This window comes from Cherax quadricarinatus, chromosome 89 (assembly GCF_038502225.1).
Source record: "Cherax quadricarinatus isolate ZL_2023a chromosome 89, ASM3850222v1, whole genome shotgun sequence".
Taxonomy (NCBI): Eukaryota; Metazoa; Arthropoda; class Malacostraca; order Decapoda; family Parastacidae; genus Cherax; species Cherax quadricarinatus.
The window spans coordinates 6,622,517-6,641,780 of record NC_091380.1 but is presented as its reverse complement, the minus strand read 5'-3'; the positions used below and the strand labels follow the sequence as shown (position 1 = coordinate 6,641,780).

General features: G+C 41.4%; 1 protein-coding gene across 6 annotated transcripts in view; it reads right to left on the bottom strand.

Annotated features, from left to right (window-relative positions):
* LOC128697261 (serine-rich adhesin for platelets-like) overlaps nucleotides 1-19,264 on the bottom strand; it is a 594,180-nt gene that overhangs the window by 50,366 nt on the left and 524,550 nt on the right. For 3 of the 6 annotated variants that reach the window (XM_070104126.1, XM_070104130.1, XM_070104129.1), the window contains exons 16-18: nucleotides 16,844-17,081; nucleotides 14,098-14,571; nucleotides 7,248-7,367 (exon numbers count right to left, since the gene is read on the bottom strand). In XM_070104126.1, the coding sequence (XP_069960227.1) occupies nucleotides 7,248-7,367; nucleotides 14,098-14,571; nucleotides 16,844-17,081 (832 nt within the window). Of the gene's footprint in view, nucleotides 1-7,246; nucleotides 7,368-14,097; nucleotides 14,572-16,843; nucleotides 17,082-19,264 lie in introns of all 6 variants that reach the window. The other 3 variants (XM_070104131.1, XM_070104128.1, XM_070104127.1) reach the window with 2 other exon arrangements.

Genomic DNA, 19,264 nt, shown 5'->3' with positions numbered 1-19,264 from the left:
CAGAAGCAATTCCTGTGGAGATGAAACTTGAGAAAGTTACTCAGCATGAAGCCAGGAAGTCCATAACCTAACTTGAGAAAGTTACTCAGCATGAAGCCAGGAAGTCCATAACCTAACTTGAGAAAGTTACTCAGCATGAAGCCAGGAAGTCCATAACCTAACTTGAGAAAGTTACTCAGCATGAAGCCAGGAAGTCCATAACCTAACTTGAGAAAGTTACTCAGCATGAAGCCAGGAAGTCCATAACCTAACTTGAGAAAGTTACTCAGCATGAAGCCAGGAAGTCCATAACCTAACTTGAGAAAGTTACTCAGCATGAAGCCAGGAAGTCCATAACCTAACTTGAGAAAGTTACTCAGCATGAAGCCAGGAAGTCCATAACCTAACTTGAGAAAGTTACTCAGCATGAAGCCAGGAAGTCCATAACCTAACTTGAGAAAGTTACTCAGCATGAAGCCAGGAAGTCCATAACCTAACTTGAGAAAGTTACTCAGCATGAAGCCAGGAAGTCCATAACCTAACTTGAGAAAGTTACTCAGCATGAAGCCAGGAAGTCCATAACCTAACTTGAGAAAGTTACTCAGCATGAAGCCAGGAAGTCCATAACCTAACTTGAGAAAGTTACTCAGCATGAAGCCAGGAAGTCCATAACCTAACTTGAGAAAGTTACTCAGCATGAAGCCAGGAAGTCCATAACCTAACTTGAGAAAGTTACTCAGCATGAAGCCAGGAAGTCCATAACCTAACTTGAGAAAGTTACTCAGCATGAAGCCAGGAAGTCCATAACCTAACTTGAGAAAGTTACTCAGCATGAAGCCAGGAAGTCCATAACCTAACTTGAGAAAGTTACTCAGCATGAAGCCAGGAAGTCCATAACCTAACTTGAGAAAGTTACTCAGCATGAAGCCAGGAAGTCCATAACCTAACTTGAGAAAGTTACTCAGCATGAAGCCAGGAAGTCCATAACCTAACTTGAGAAAGTTACTCAGCATGAAGCCAGGAAGTCCATAACCTAACTTGAGAAAGTTACTCAGCATGAAGCCAGGAAGTCCATAACCTAACTTGAGAAAGTTACTCAGCATGAAGCCAGGAAGTCCATAACCTAACTTGAGAAAGTTACTCAGCATGAAGCCAGGAAGTCCATAACCTAACTTGAGAAAGTTACTCAGCATGAAGCCAGGAAGTCCATAACCTAACTTGAGAAAGTTACTCAGCATGAAGCCAGGAAGTCCATAACCTAACTTGAGAAAGTTACTCAGCATGAAGCCAGGAAGTCCATAACCTAACTTGAGAAAGTTACTCAGCATGAAGCCAGGAAGTCCATAACCTAACTTGAGAAAGTTACTCAGCATGAAGCCAGGAAGTCCATAACCTAACTTGAGAAAGTTACTCAGCATGAAGCCAGGAAGTCCATAACCTAACTTGAGAAAGTTACTCAGCATGAAGCCAGGAAGTCCATAACCTAACTTGAGAAAGTTACTCAGCATGAAGCCAGGAAGTCCATAACCTAACTTGAGAAAGTTACTCAGCATGAAGCCAGGAAGTCCATAACCTAACTTGAGAAAGTTACTCAGCATGAAGCCAGGAAGTCCATAACCTAACTTGAGAAAGTTACTCAGCATGAAGCCAGGAAGTCCATAACCTAACTTGAGAAAGTTACTCAGCATGAAGCCAGGAAGTCCATAACCTAACTTGAGAAAGTTACTCAGCATGAAGCCAGGAAGTCCATAACCTAACTTGAGAAAGTTACTCAGCATGAAGCCAGGAAGTCCATAACCTAACTTGAGAAAGTTACTCAGCATGAAGCCAGGAAGTCCATAACCTAACTTGAGAAAGTTACTCAGCATGAAGCCAGGAAGTCCATAACCTAACTTGAGAAAGTTACTCAGCATGAAGCCAGGAAGTCCATAACCTAACTTGAGAAAGTTACTCAGCATGAAGCCAGGAAGTCCATAACCTAACTTGAGAAAGTTACTCAGCATGAAGCCAGGAAGTCCATAACCTAACTTGAGAAAGTTACTCAGCATGAAGCCAGGAAGTCCATAACCTAACTTGAGAAAGTTACTCAGCATGAAGCCAGGAAGTCCATAACCTAACTTGAGAAAGTTACTCAGCATGAAGCCAGGAAGTCCATAACCTAACTTGAGAAAGTTACTCAGCATGAAGCCAGGAAGTCCATAACCTAACTTGAGAAAGTTACTCAGCATGAAGCCAGGAAGTCCATAACCTAACTTGAGAAAGTTACTCAGCATGAAGCCAGGAAGTCCATAACCTAACTTGAGAAAGTTACTCAGCATGAAGCCAGGAAGTCCATAACCTAACTTGAGAAAGTTACTCAGCATGAAGCCAGGAAGTCCATAACCTAACTTGAGAAAGTTACTCAGCATGAAGCCAGGAAGTCCATAACCTAACTTGAGAAAGTTACTCAGCATGAAGCCAGGAAGTCCATAACCTAACTTGAGAAAGTTACTCAGCATGAAGCCAGGAAGTCCATAACCTAACTTGAGAAAGTTACTCAGCATGAAGCCAGGAAGTCCATAACCTAACTTGAGAAAGTTACTCAGCATGAAGCCAGGAAGTCCATAACCTAACTTGAGAAAGTTACTCAGCATGAAGCCAGGAAGTCCATAACCTAACTTGAGAAAGTTACTCAGCATGAAGCCAGGAAGTCCATAACCTAACTTGAGAAAGTTACTCAGCATGAAGCCAGGAAGTCCATAACCTAACTTGAGAAAGTTACTCAGCATGAAGCCAGGAAGTCCATAACCTAACTTGAGAAAGTTACTCAGCATGAAGCCAGGAAGTCCATAACCTAACTTGAGAAAGTTACTCAGCATGAAGCCAGGAAGTCCATAACCTAACTTGAGAAAGTTACTCAGCATGAAGCCAGGAAGTCCATAACCTAACTTGAGAAAGTTACTCAGCATGAAGCCAGGAAGTCCATAACCTAACTTGAGAAAGTTACTCAGCATGAAGCCAGGAAGTCCATAACCTAACTTGAGAAAGTTACTCAGCATGAAGCCAGGAAGTCCATAACCTAACTTGAGAAAGTTACTCAGCATGAAGCCAGGAAGTCCATAACCTAACTTGAGAAAGTTACTCAGCATGAAGCCAGGAAGTCCATAACCTAACTTGAGAAAGTTACTCAGCATGAAGCCAGGAAGTCCATAACCTAACTTGAGAAAGTTACTCAGCATGAAGCCAGGAAGTCCATAACCTAACTTGAGAAAGTTACTCAGCATGAAGCCAGGAAGTCCATAACCTAACTTGAGAAAGTTACTCAGCATGAAGCCAGGAAGTCCATAACCTAACTTGAGAAAGTTACTCAGCATGAAGCCAGGAAGTCCATAACCTAACTTGAGAAAGTTACTCAGCATGAAGCCAGGAAGTCCATAACCTAACTTGAGAAAGTTACTCAGCATGAAGCCAGGAAGTCCATAACCTAACTTGAGAAAGTTACTCAGCATGAAGCCAGGAAGTCCATAACCTAACTTGAGAAAGTTACTCAGCATGAAGCCAGGAAGTCCATAACCTAACTTGAGAAAGTTACTCAGCATGAAGCCAGGAAGTCCATAACCTAACTTGAGAAAGTTACTCAGCATGAAGCCAGGAAGTCCATAACCTAACTTGAGAAAGTTACTCAGCATGAAGCCAGGAAGTCCATAACCTAACTTGAGAAAGTTACTCAGCATGAAGCCAGGAAGTCCATAACCTAACTTGAGAAAGTTACTCAGCATGAAGCCAGGAAGTCCATAACCTAACTTGAGAAAGTTACTCAGCATGAAGCCAGGAAGTCCATAACCTAACTTGAGAAAGTTACTCAGCATGAAGCCAGGAAGTCCATAACCTAACTTGAGAAAGTTACTCAGCATGAAGCCAGGAAGTCCATAACCTAACTTGAGAAAGTTACTCAGCATGAAGCCAGGAAGTCCATAACCTAACTTGAGAAAGTTACTCAGCATGAAGCCAGGAAGTCCATAACCTAACTTGAGAAAGTTACTCAGCATGAAGCCAGGAAGTCCATAACCTAACTTGAGAAAGTTACTCAGCATGAAGCCAGGAAGTCCATAACCTAACTTGAGAAAGTTACTCAGCATGAAGCCAGGAAGTCCATAACCTAACTTGAGAAAGTTACTCAGCATGAAGCCAGGAAGTCCATAACCTAACTTGAGAAAGTTACTCAGCATGAAGCCAGGAAGTCCATAACCTAACTTGAGAAAGTTACTCAGCATGAAGCCAGGAAGTCCATAACCTAACTTGAGAAAGTTACTCAGCATGAAGCCAGGAAGTCCATAACCTAACTTGAGAAAGTTACTCAGCATGAAGCCAGGAAGTCCATAACCTAACTTGAGAAAGTTACTCAGCATGAAGCCAGGAAGTCCATAACCTAACTTGAGAAAGTTACTCAGCATGAAGCCAGGAAGTCCATAACCTAACTTGAGAAAGTTACTCAGCATGAAGCCAGGAAGTCCATAACCTAACTTGAGAAAGTTACTCAGCATGAAGCCAGGAAGTCCATAACCTAACTTGAGAAAGTTACTCAGCATGAAGCCAGGAAGTCCATAACCTAACTTGAGAAAGTTACTCAGCATGAAGCCAGGAAGTCCATAACCTAACTTGAGAAAGTTACTCAGCATGAAGCCAGGAAGTCCATAACCTAACTTGAGAAAGTTACTCAGCATGAAGCCAGGAAGTCCATAACCTAACTTGAGAAAGTTACTCAGCATGAAGCCAGGAAGTCCATAACCTAACTTGAGAAAGTTACTCAGCATGAAGCCAGGAAGTCCATAACCTAACTTGAGAAAGTTACTCAGCATGAAGCCAGGAAGTCCATAACCTAACTTGAGAAAGTTACTCAGCATGAAGCCAGGAAGTCCATAACCTAACTTGAGAAAGTTACTCAGCATGAAGCCAGGAAGTCCATAACCTAACTTGAGAAAGTTACTCAGCATGAAGCCAGGAAGTCCATAACCTAACTTGAGAAAGTTACTCAGCATGAAGCCAGGAAGTCCATAACCTAACTTGAGAAAGTTACTCAGCATGAAGCCAGGAAGTCCATAACCTAACTTGAGAAAGTTACTCAGCATGAAGCCAGGAAGTCCATAACCTAACTTGAGAAAGTTACTCAGCATGAAGCCAGGAAGTCCATAACCTAACTTGAGAAAGTTACTCAGCATGAAGCCAGGAAGTCCATAACCTAACTTGAGAAAGTTACTCAGCATGAAGCCAGGAAGTCCATAACCTAACTTGAGAAAGTTACTCAGCATGAAGCCAGGAAGTCCATAACCTAACTTGAGAAAGTTACTCAGCATGAAGCCAGGAAGTCCATAACCTAACTTGAGAAAGTTACTCAGCATGAAGCCAGGAAGTCCATAACCTAACTTGAGAAAGTTACTCAGCATGAAGCCAGGAAGTCCATAACCTAACTTGAGAAAGTTACTCAGCATGAAGCCAGGAAGTCCATAACCTAACTTGAGAAAGTTACTCAGCATGAAGCCAGGAAGTCCATAACCTAACTTGAGAAAGTTACTCAGCATGAAGCCAGGAAGTCCATAACCTAACTTGAGAAAGTTACTCAGCATGAAGCCAGGAAGTCCATAACCTAACTTGAGAAAGTTACTCAGCATGAAGCCAGGAAGTCCATAACCTAACTTGAGAAAGTTACTCAGCATGAAGCCAGGAAGTCCATAACCTAACTTGAGAAAGTTACTCAGCATGAAGCCAGGAAGTCCATAACCTAACTTGAGAAAGTTACTCAGCATGAAGCCAGGAAGTCCATAACTTGTATACATTTTATTACTTTTCAATATTGATATTTAGTTACAGTAATTATTTGTTTATTTACTTATTCAGTGACAGTATTTATTTATTTATTTAGCATATCAAATACATTTTTGACTTACGATATTTTCAACTTACGATGGGTTCGTTGGAACATAATTCCATCATAAGTCGAGAAGCATCTGTATACAGTGGACCCCCTTTTTACGATCAGCTCCCAATGCGACCAATTATGTAAGTGTATTTATGTAAGTGCGTTTGTATGTGTATGTTTGGGGGTCTGAAATGGACTAATCTAATTCACAATATTCCTTATGGGAACAAATTCGGTCAGTACTGGCACCTGAACATACTTCTGGAATGAAATAATATCCTAAACCAGGGGTCCACTGTATATATATAACATATCAAAAGTATATATTTCCAGTACATTTACAGTGCAGCAAATGTGCAGAATATATCAAGAGTATTATTTTCATGCAACTTTATGGGGCTGAGGTAATAAATTGTTACAAAAGCTAAACAGTGATTCTTTAGTTAACAGCTTAGTAAAATTAGCAAAACTCAACCTATCCTCCTTAGCAAGCGGTAATTTACTGTGACTCAAGGCCCACTATGTTTCTCTTGTAACTAAGTAACTTGTTGTATCTTCCTCTACTCAATCATTCCACAAAACTAAAGATCAATGACTCAGTTTGAAACAGTAAGTTATACTTTCAAATTGTACCAATTGTTTACTATCTACCTTTCTTATGGTATATATGATTGTAGTTAACTGTATAAGAAATCCTACTTAATAGTCTATGTCTAAATCTTATGTCACACTCTATTATGTGCCAATAATTTAAGGGATCCTCAGGCTAGTGCACTCTCCAGCTCCAGGACTCAAGTCTGGCTAACCAGTTTTCCTGAATCCTTTCACAAAATATTATCTTGCACATACACTAACAACTCATGAAATCCCAAAAGCCATTTGTCTCCACTCCTATCTAAAACACTCGCATATGCCTGCTGTATGTCCAAGCCCCTTGCACACAAAACCTTCTTTACCCCCTCCCTCCATCCTTTCCTAGTATGACCCCTACCCCTACACTAATAAGGGCAATAATGTATAAATGTAGGGTTATGCATCAATAAGCAAACAGTAGCTTTAAGAAGAGAGGTATGATAAGGTTCTTGGAACTGGAAGTGTGTGGACTCAGTAGTGACCAGTGAAGAGGCAGGGTCAGGAGCTATGACTCAACCCCTGCCACCACTTATAGATGAGTAAACATGGAAGCACTGAGAGTCAAATCCTCAAGTTCACATTATAGTAACTATCAGTCACATTATTGGTGTTTTTGAGTCACAATAACATACCAATATTTGCTTAGGAGTATAGGTAACAATTTCCTTCAAATTTTTTTGTGCTTTAAGTACACATTTATAGGAAACCTTCCTTGGAGGAAAACAGCATTAATTCTTACCTTTGCTATGAGATCCTTTGCTCTGGATTCAAACAAATGCTCGAGTTTCTGAGTATCGATGGGAATGTGTTCGATCTTATCCCATACGGTCGTGTTGTGTATTCGTGGGTCTTCTCGAACCTATGAAAATTATGGAATGCTAAAATTAACAAGTTAAAAATTGCCAACCACGTGAAGTCAATGCAGAAAAACAGAAAATAAAAAAATTGTAGGCCTCTACCTGTTACAGGCAGGCCTACTTGACAGCACTTAGCTTTACCACATTTCACTAATGCAGGAGTTATTATACTCATTCTTCATTTATTCATACTTCCTACAATAAATATATTCACCACTCACTATAAGCTAAGAACAAAAATATTTTAAGGTCAGTAAGTACAGTGTATTTTTGTAAGTGTATTTTTGTAAGTGTATTTTTTTAAGTGTATTTTTGGTGGTCTGAAATGGACTAATCTAATTTACATTATTTCTTGTGGGAACAAATTCGTTCAGTATCAGCACTCGAACAGCCTTCTGGAACGAATTAAGTTCGTAACTCGAGGTACCACTGTATATGAATATTTTAGACCTAGTTCTATTTCTCACTTAATATGAGAGTGTAAACATATTATCAGGCTGTGTTTCTCTTTACAGTGATTTTTGCTCTACAGCAATATCCCAGAACCTGACCTGCTGTATAAGTGGGGCCCTGCTGTATAAGTGGGGCCCTGCTGTATATGTGGGGTTAGTTTAATTAGTTTAATATGTTTATTATGCACCCCATACCCATCCTGTGGGTGGTAGTCAAAAGATTACAGAGGTACATAATTGGTCCAGGGACTGGACTCCAAAGTTCTGATAGCTGAGCAAGTTACAGAGGTAATGAATTCACAATTTACAAAGGTAATGAACTCACAAATTACAAAGGTAATGAACTCCAGGTAGGTCTAGTCACAATCATGGCAAGTTACAAAGGTATTTACAGATTACAGAGGTACGTAATGGGTCCAGGGACCGGGCTCCAAAGTTTTGATGGCTGAACTAGGTACAAGGTAATGAACTCACAAGTTACAAAGGTAATGAATACTGTAAGAATGGTTACTTACGTTTATACATGGCTACAATCATGAACAAATTATAGTGTAATGAGCAATTCACACTTCCACACCCGGTCACAACTGTAGTGAGTTATTGGTGCAAATATTGATTGTTGAGTCACACACACACAAAAACACACACACACACACACACAAATTCATACACACACACACACACACACACAAACTCATACACACACATGCACACACACTCATACACACACACTCATACACATACACACGCACACACAAACACACACACAAACACACACACACACACACACACACACACACACACACACACACACACACACACACACACACACACACACACACACACACACACAGCCACGACACCCCCAAGGCAACTGAACATTCCAAACCAACCATCACACACCGATCCCTCTGTTTCCACCCCCCGCACCACAGTTACAGTATTAGAACAGAAGTTGAAGGTTTGGTACACAAATGCAGATGGATTAACGAATAAACATGAGGAATGGCAAGAAAGAATCAATGAGAAGTCCCCAGACATCATAGCAGTTACAGAAACAAAACTCATGGAGACAATAACAGATGCAATCTTCCCACCAGGATACCAGATCATGAGGAAAGATAGAAGGGGTAGGGGGGGAGGTGGGGTTGCTCTGCTCGTAAAAAACAGATGGAAATTCGAGAAAATGGAAGGAATAGATGAGACAGGAGAAAGAGACTACATAGCAGGTACACTTCAGTCTGGGGAACACAAAGTGGTCATTGCAGTGATGTATAATCCACCACAGAACTGCAGGAGGCCAAGAGAGGAATATGAAGAGAGCAACAGAGCAATGGTGGACACACTTGCTGAGGTGGCAAGAAGAGCTCACTCCAGCAGAGCAAAGTTGCTGGTTATGGGGGATTTCAACCACAGGGAGATTGACTGGGAAAACCTGGAGCCACATGGGGGTCCCGAAACATGGAGAGCCAGGATGTTGGACGTGGTGCTGGAAAACCTCATGCACCAACATGTTAAGGACACTACCAGAGTGAGAGGGGAGGATGAACCAGCAAGATTGGACCTTGTGTTCACCCTGGGCAGCTCAGACATTGAGGACATCAAGTATGAGAGTCCCCTAGGAGCTAGCGACCACGTGGTTCTGTGCTTTGAATACATAGTAGAGCTGCAAGTGGAGAGAATAACAGGAGTAGAATGGGAAAAGCCTGACTATAAAAGAGGGGACTACATAGGGTTGAAGAACTTCATGCGGGAGGTCCAGTGGGACAGAGAACTGGCAGGAAAGCCAGTAAATGAAATGATGGAATATGTAGCAACAAAATGCAAGGAGGCAGTGGAAAGGTTCATTCCCAAGGGCAACAGTAACAACGGGAAGACCAGAACAAGCCCCTGGTTTACCCGACGGTGTAAGGAGGCAAAAACAAAGTGCAATAGAGAATGGAAAAAGTACAGAAGGCAGAGAACACACGAAAATAGGGAGATCAGTCGCAGAGCCAGGAATGAGTACGCACAGGTAAGGAGGGAGGCCCAGCGACAGTATGAAAATGACATAGCATCGAGAATCAAGACTGACCCGAAACTGTTGTATAGCCACATCAGGAGGAAGACAACAGTCAAAGACCAGGTGATCAGATTAAGGACAGAAGGTGGAGAACTCACAAGAAATGATCAGGAGGTATGTGAGGAGCTGAACAGGAGATTTAAGGAAGTTTTTACAGTAGAGACAGGAAGGGCTGTGGGAAGACAGCACAGAAGGGAACATCAAGAGGGAATATACCAACAAGTGTTGGATGACATACGAACAACTGAGGAGGAGGTGAAGAAGCTCTTAAGTGACCTTGACACCTCAAAGGCGATGGGACCGGACAACATCTCCCCATGGGTCCTTAGAGAAGGAGCAGAGATGCTGTGTGTGCCTCTAACCACAATCTTCAACACATCCCTTGAAACTGGGCAACTACCTGAGAAATGGAAGACAGCTAATGTAGTCCCCATATTTAAGAAAGGAAACAGAAACGAGGCACTAAACTACAGACCTGTGTCTCTGACATGTATTGTGTGCAAAGTCATGGAGAAGATTATCAGGAGGAGAGTGGTCGAACACCTGGAAAGGAACAAGATTATAAATGAAAACCAGCATGGGTTCATGGAAGGCAAATCTTGTATCACAAACCTCCTGGAGTTTTATGACAAGGTAACAGAAGTAAGACACGAGAGAGAGGGTTGGGTAGATTGCGTTTTCCTAGACTGCAGGAAGGCCTTTGACACAGTTCCCCACAAGAGATTAGTGCAGAAGCTGGAGGATCAGGCACACATAAAAGGAAGGGCACTGCAATGGATAAGGGAATACCTGACAGGGAGGCAGCAACGAGTCATGGTACGTGAAGAGGTATCACAGTGGGCGCCTGTTACGAGCGGGGTCCCACAGGGCTCAGTTCTAGGACCAGTGCTATTTTTGATATATGTGAACGACATGATGGAAGGAATAGACTCTGAAGTGTCCCTGTTCGCAGATGACGTGAAGTTGATGAGAAGAATTAAATCGGACGAGGATGAGGCAGGACTGCAAAGAGACCTGGAGAGGCTGGACATATGGTCCAGTAACTGGCTCCTCGAATTCAATCCAGCCAAATGCAAAGTCATGAAGATTGGGGAGGGGCAAAGAAGACCGCAGACAGAATATAGGCTAGGTGGACAAAGACTACAGACCTCACTCAGGGAGAAAGACCTTGGGGTGACCATAACACCGAGTACATCACCGGAGGCACACATCAACCAAATAACCGCTGCAGCATACGGGCGCCTGGCAAACCTGAGAATAGCGTTCCGATACCTCAATAAAGAATCGTTCAAGACACTGTACACTGTGTATGTTAGGCCCATACTGGAGTATGCAGCACCAGTCTGGAACCCACACCTGGTCAAGCACGTCAAGAAGTTAGAGAAAGTACAAAGGTTTGCAACAAGGCTAGTCCCAGAGCTCAAGGGAATGTCGTACGAGGAAAGGTTAAGGGAAATCGGACTGACGACACTGGAGGACAGAAGGGTCAGGGGAGACATGATAACGACATACAAGATACTGCGGGGAATAGACAAGGTGGACAGAGATAGGATGTTCCAGAGAGGGGACACAGGGACAAGGGGTCACAACTGGAAGCTGAAGACTCAGACGAGTCACAGGGACGTTAGGAAGTATTTCTTCAGTCATAGAGTTGTCAGCAAGTGGAATAGCCTAGCAAGTGAAGTAGTGGAGGCAGGAACCATACATAGTTTTAAGAAGAGGTATGACAAAGCTCAGGAAGCAGAGAGAGAGAGGATCCAGTAGCGATCAGTGAAGAGGCGGGGCCAGGAGCTGAGTCTCGACCCCTGCAACCACAATTAGGTGAGTACAATTAGGTGAGTACACACACACACATGTGGTAATGCTTTATTTACAGCTAGCAAAGTCAGGGTATTTCTCCAGAATGGTCTGTAATATACCACTGTGGATAAAATACTTTGCCATTTCTTGAACATTTCTGAGTGAGTTGTTTCTAAATTCATTAATTTGATCACACTCCAGTACATAATGACGCAAGGTGTGACAATAGTCCATCTGGCAAAGTTTACATTTCGTTTGGTCTACATCTGGTGGTGGTGATTTAACCTGCCAAAGATACTTGTAACCCAGCCGGAGCCGGGCGGTAGTGACATCCAAGAGTCTGCTTATCTTGTTGGATGCACCATAGACATGTGGCTCCTCCTGCATGATAGAGTGATGATAGATGGACTGACTGGTGTCAATCTCCCTGAGCCTTAAGTCCATAAAATTCAGTTAAGATAAGATAAGATAAGATTTCGTTCGGATTTTTAACCCCGGAGGGTTAGCCACCCAGGATAACCCAAGAAAGTCAGTGTGTCATCGAGGACTGTCTAACTTATTTCCATTGGGGTCCTTAATCTTGTCCCCCAGGATGCGACCCACACCAGTCGACTAACACCCAGGTACCTATTTGCTGCTAGGTGAACAGGACAACAGGTGTAAGGAAACGTGTGGGAATGTTTCCACCCGCCGGGAATCGAACCCGGGCCCTCCGTGTGTGAAGCGGGAGCTTTAGCCACCAGGCCACCGGGACACCTGTTGAAGTTCTTTTCGTATTATTGTTCTCAAACTACTACCTGACAAGCCAAGATTGTAATCTACTCCCTCTTTGAAAGCATACAGCTTAGCCAATTTATCAGTTCTATCATGCATCTGAAGACCAATGTGAGATGGAATCCACAGCATGTGCACTCTGACTCCACTGTCCACAATCCTACCATACCTGTGTCTGGCTTCTGACACAAGCATGCCACAATTTATGCTTAATGAGTGGGGCCCTCCTGTATAAGTGGGGCCCTCCTGTATTTAGTGAATGCCTCATTGGCTCTTCATTAGTTAGAAAAAATAAACAAAAATTTGTGACACACTACTTGTTATTTAGTAAATGTCTCCCTGAATCTTCATTGGTTAGAAATGAAAAAAAAAAAAATTGTGAGCCACTACCTATATAGTGAATGTCTCCCAGAGTCTTCATTAGTTAATACTAAGTGAGGTTGCTCATCAGAAAAAGATTCTCTCTAATTTGTGCTATAGGGAAAATGAGAAACCATGGGACAACAAGACTTCCTCTTCATTTTGCATACTATTAATAAGTACCAAAGTTCACTTACAGCCATAACATGTTCTTTTGTTAAAGAACTTATAACTGGAGCCAGAGGTGTATAATAAAATGTAGTGAAAGTGTTAAGGACATATTAAAGATTGAAGACTCTGGATTATTAAGCCAGAGGCCAGGATAACTAACTCCTCAGTATCTGTTTACTGCCAGATGAATATTGGCAGCAGGTGGGTGTAAGAAAACTTGCCCTTACATCCTGGACCATGTTCAGTATCATGACAACCAACAGATACATTCTGGACTTTTGAAGCAGTAGTCCTGGGAATGTTTTACATATATATACAAGTACATTATAGGGTGTGCAGTTTTTAGATTATGGTACTTCTTGTGTAGTAATTTAGTATGCTCTGTTAGCACAGCGAGAAAGAAAGAAACCAAAACGAACTAATTTTCTTTTTTTCAACAAATCGGCCGTATCCCACCGAGGCGGGGTGGCCCTAAAAGAAAAATGAAAGTTTCTCTTTTTAAATTTAGTAATTTATACAGGAGAAGGGGTTACTAGCCCCTTGCTCCCGGCATTTTAGTCGCCTCTTACAACACGCATTGCTTGATGAAAAAGATCCTGTTCCACTTCCCCATGGAGATAAGAGGAAATAAACAAGAACAAGAACTAATAAGAAAATAGAAGAAAACCCAGAGGGGTGTGTATATATATGCTTGTACATGTATGCGACACCTAAGTGTAAGTAGAAGTAGTAAAATGTACCTGAAATCTTGCATGCTTATGAGACAGAGAAAAGACACTAGCAATCCTACCATCATGTAAAACAAGTACAGGCTTCTGTTTTACACTCACTTGGCAGGACGGTAGTACCTCCCTGGGTGGTTGCTGTCTACCAACCTACTACCTAGAACAAACTATCTTTTTTTTTTTTTTATTAACACATCGCCTATTCCCACTAAGGCAGGGTGGCCCAAAAAAGAAAAACTTTCATCATTCACTCCATCACTGTCTTGCCAGAGGGGTGCTTTACACTACAGTTATAAAACTGCAACACCCCTCCTTCATAGCGCAGACACTGTACTTCCCTTCCTCGAGTTATATTATCACTAATTCATTCACCAATGTTAAAACTAACCTCCTTCCAAAACAGCTTGATTGTTTTCTTTGTTTTTTTAATTTTCAACTGAGATGATTCTTGTGACTGAGAATCCTCAACAGAAGATGGAGGTGCTGGTGGTGCAGGAGGAGCTGGTGGCATTCCCGGGGCTGGTGGAACACCTGATGGTGGTGGTGGGGGAGGTGGAGCTCCAGGTGGTAATGGAACCCCTACAGGTGGTGGTGGTGGTGGTGGAGGAACACCTGGTGTCTGTGTTTCTGTTATGAGTCTGTCATCATCGCTTGTCAGATCTGTGAAGTCCAAGTCACACAGGGTAAGGGGACGGTTTAAGTGCTTTATTAAGAGTTCCCACTGAATGTCGTTCTCAGATTTCTTAGGTGATAAGACTTCCTTTATTTTAGTGATCCTCTCATTAATGTCACCTTTACATCCCTGTTTGTCACCTTCGCTGACTTGACCACTACTGGAATTGATCATCTTCTCTTGCAGCTCCTGAAGAAAGTCATACATTTAACAATTGAATCACACATTCGAAATAAACATTAAGCACAATAAATAAAATAAATAATCAGATATGGGTTGATCTATTTATAGCGTAGTTATTATATAGAGAAGGAATGAAGAAATTTGGGATTTTTTTTTTTTTTTTATAAAAGTCAGCCGTCTGCCACCGAGGCAGGGTGACCCAAAAAGAAAGAAAATTCCCAAACAGAAAATACTTTCATCATCATTCAACACTTTCACCTCACTCACATATAATCACTGAGAAGTGTATTATATAGAGTGAAAGAAGGGTTGAGATAGTCAGGTTCTGTAGTCAGAAAAACAAGAAATGCTGATGAAGATAATGTATAGTTCTGGGGTTGATGGAAGGTTATTAAAGTATCATGCAGGCTAGTCATTGCTGGTTACAAAGGTGACCCCATAACAGTCCAAGCTTCAGGGCCCCAAAAATGTAGATCTGGCACTGTCGACAACCAATGAATACTTTACAAAGTTTAATAACAAGACTAAATGGATAACTAATGCATAATGAACACTTGTCAGTGCTCAATAACAACCCACAGGGAGAGAGGGAAACTCGGAAGATTAAATGGTCTGCATATTTGACCCCGTTCTGGGATCCTCTTCAGCAGAAGAGAATCCCAGAAGCAGACTGAAATATACAGACCAATTAATCTTCTGAGTTTCCCTCTCTCCCTGTGGGTTATTATTGAGCACAAAAATAATACAGTGGACCCCCGCTTAACGATCACCTCCAAATGCGACCAATTATGTAAGTATATTTATGTAAGTGCGTTTGTACGTGTATGTTTGGGGGTCTGAAATGGACTAATCTACTTCACAATATTCCTTATGGGAAAAAATTCGTTCAGTACTGGCACCTGAACATACTACTGGAATGAAAAAAGTTCGTTAACCGGGGGTCCACTGTACTGACAATGTGATGTCTTAAGTCTGACTATTCTCCTTCATCTACAAACATATAATTCATACATGAAATTTAATGTATGACACGACATGTTATGAGAAATATAATAAACCTTCAACAGGGAAGGGACGATGAAAGTAATGGCGATTGTGGTGGAGAGAAACAGCTTTTTTTTTTTTGCCGTGATTATAATCAAAGGACTTCGTCCATTGTTTCTGAACCAACTGAAACAGTAGATTTTGTCCCATATTTCCACTTCTGTAATAATGTAAAATAATGAATAATTATAATCTACTCCATAACCTATGTCTAGTTTTAAGAAGTGTGTCAGCATTAGGATTAGTTTGCTTGAAATGCTCAGGCATGTTAGTGGCTTTCTTTGTACTTAACCTTTAAACTGTCCAAATGTAAATCTATGTTCACATGCGTAGCGCTCCGAACGTAGATCTACGTTTTTTTTATACGCTTTCAAAAGGAGAGAATAAAGGTTGAAGCGCTATGCATGTGAACGTAGATCTACGTTTGGACAGTTTAAGGGTTAACAATATTTTATTACATGTAAATCACACATTGTATACTATGCAAAGAAATAAAAATTTGAACCTGAATAATTTGTAGGCTTAGTGTACATAGATGAGGTAGCCTTTCATACAGTACCTGTAAACTTACTAGACTATAACCCAACTAATTACTTCTTATAATCATGTACAATGATATGTCCTTGTGGTCTTAAGTTAGGCTGAAGCTCACCCGAAATACAGTGGACCCCCGGTTAACGATATTTTTTCACTCCAGAAGTATGTTCAGGTGCCAGTACTGACCGAATTTGTTCCCATAAGGAATATTGTGAAGTAGATTAGTCCATTTCAGACCCCCAAACATACACGTACAAATGCACTTACATAAATACACTTACATAATTGGTCGCATTCGGAGGTGATCGTTATGCGGGGGTCCACTGTACTCTGCTTAACTACAAGCTTTCAACATGCACTCAAGTGTTGCCCATTACTGTATAAAGACTTAACAAATCAAAATTTTAATTAGTAACTTTTGCAAAGAAATAAAAATCTTTATTCTTTATTCTTATTTTACTCTTTATACACAGCAGCATATGTGTAGAGAACCTAAGATAACCCAAACAAGTCTGACAAAGTGACTTATTTCCATTGGGAAATAAGAAAGAAAAGAACAACATTTATATAGAGATGAGTGACATTTAGGTGTGCATGCAGACGGCTCATTTTTACACAGAGCATTTCAGGCAAACTTAAACCTTGCTTAAGACTTAAAGGACATATGCAACAGCAGCAAGTAATGTACTGTAAATACCTTAACTGAAGCTCCCGAATTAATCTCAATTGGTAGACGCATGTTGTTATCAACATTTTCTTTATCTTGAAGACTGGATATTCTTGATGCAATATTTTGTATGTTGCTTAAGGATTCTCTGCGGCCCGTGCCTTCTTCATCGTCTCGTTTACCATACATCATGTTCATCATCCATGACGCTTGCTTCTTTAAACCAGAGATTTCACAATTTTTTCTATTTTCATCCTCCACATTGCTGCTGTGAAAAATAAAATAACTAAATAAAATCATAACAGAACTTAGATTCTCTTTATCAATGAAGAAAATATAAGGAGATTAATTGTCGATTATTTTTTTGCATATATGCCTCACAATTTTTCCATTTTCTAACATGTATATCTTTTTTCAGCATGCAGGCCGTCTCCCACCGAGGCAGGGTGACCCAAGAAAGAAAAACTCTTTCACCATCATTCAATACTTTCACCATCATTCAATACTTTCACCATCATTCATGCATAATCACTGTCTTTGCAGAGGTGCCCAGATATGACAGCTTAGATGTCACTCCAAACATTCAATATCCCAAACCCCTCCTAGAAAGTGCAGGCGTTGTACTTGCCACCTCTAAGACTCAAGTCTGGCTAACTGGTTTCCCTGAATCCCTTCACAAAATATTACCCTGCTCACACAACAGCTTGTCAGGTCCCAAAAATCATTCATCTCCATTCGCTCCTATCAAACAACCTCATACATGCCTGCTGCATGTCCAGGTCCCTTGCACACAAAACCTCCTTTGTCCCTCCCTCCATCCTTTCCTAAAATGATTCCTACCCCTCCTCCCGTTCACTACAAATTTATATACCTTCCAAGGCATTCTATTGTGCTCCATCCTCTCTAAATGACCAAACCACCTCAACAGCCCCTCTCCAGCCCTCTGACTAATACTTTTTGTAACTCCACACCTCCTAATTTCCACACTATGAATTCTCTGCACAATATTTACACTACACATTGCCCTCAGGCACAACATCTCCACTGCCTTCAGCCTCTTCCTCCACATTGCAGCATTCACGACCCATGCTTCACACCCTTATAAGAGTGGTGGTACCACTACATTCTTGCACATTCCCTTCTTTGCCTCCATGGATAATGTTATTTGTCTTCACAGATACCTCAATACACCACTCACTTTTCTTCTTTCATCAATTCTATGGTTAACCTCATTCATAAACGTATCTACTGACAAATCTACTCCCAAATATCTGAACACATTCACTTCTTCCATACTCCCTCCCTCCAATGTGATATCCAATTTTTCTTTACCTAACTAGTTTAATACCCTCATCACCTTACTCCATGTTCACATTCCACTTTCTTCCTTTACGCACCCTCCCAAACTCATCCACTAACCTATGCAGTTTCTTTTTAGAATCCCCCAAAAGCACAGTATCACCAGCAAAAAAGTAACAGTGACAACTCTCATTTTGTATTTAATTCCCCATAATATAATCCCACCCCTCCCCCCAACACTAGAATTTACTTCTTTTACAACCCTATCTATAAATATGTTAAACAACCATGGTAACATTACACATTCCTAAGACCTACTTTTACTGGAAAGTAATCTGCCTCTCTCCTACACACATTATAAAAAGTATTAGTGGAGACTTATACAGGAGGGCCCCACTTTACAGCACTTTATTTTACATCACTTCACTGGTGCAGTGGTTTTCAATTACAGCCATTCTTCATTTATTCAGACTTCCTACAATAAATAAAGTCACCGCTCACTATAACATAAGGGGCGTGAGCAGGGTAATATTTAGTGAAGGGATTCAGGAAGAGAGGAGGAGGAGTATGGAAGAAGTGAATGTTTTCAGATACTTGGGAGTTGACGTGTCGGCGGATGGATTTATGAAGGATGAGGTTAATCATAGAATTGATGAGGGAAAAAAGGTGAGTGGTGCGTTGAGGTATATGTGGAGTCAAAAAACGTTATCTATGGAGGCAAAGAAGGGAATGTATGAAAGTATAGTAGTACCAACACTCTTATATGGGTGTGAAGCTTGGGTGGTAAATGCAGCAGCAAGGAGACGGTTGGAGGCAGTGGAGATGTCCTGTTTAAGGGCAATGTGTGGTGTAAATATTATGCAGAAAATTCGGAGTGTGGAAATTAGGAGAAGGTGTGGAGTTAATAAAAGTATTAGTCAGAGGGCAGAAGAGGGGTTGTTGAGGTGGTTTGGTCATTTAGAGAGAATGGATCAAAGTAGAATGACATGGAAAGCATATAAATCTATAGGGGAAGGAAGGCGGGGTAGGGGTCGTCCTCGAAAGGGTTGGAGAGAGGGGGTAAAGGAGGTTTTGTGGGTAAGGGGCTTGGACTTCCAGCAAGCGTGCGTGAGCGTGTTAGATAGGAGTGAATGGAGACGAATGGTACTTGGG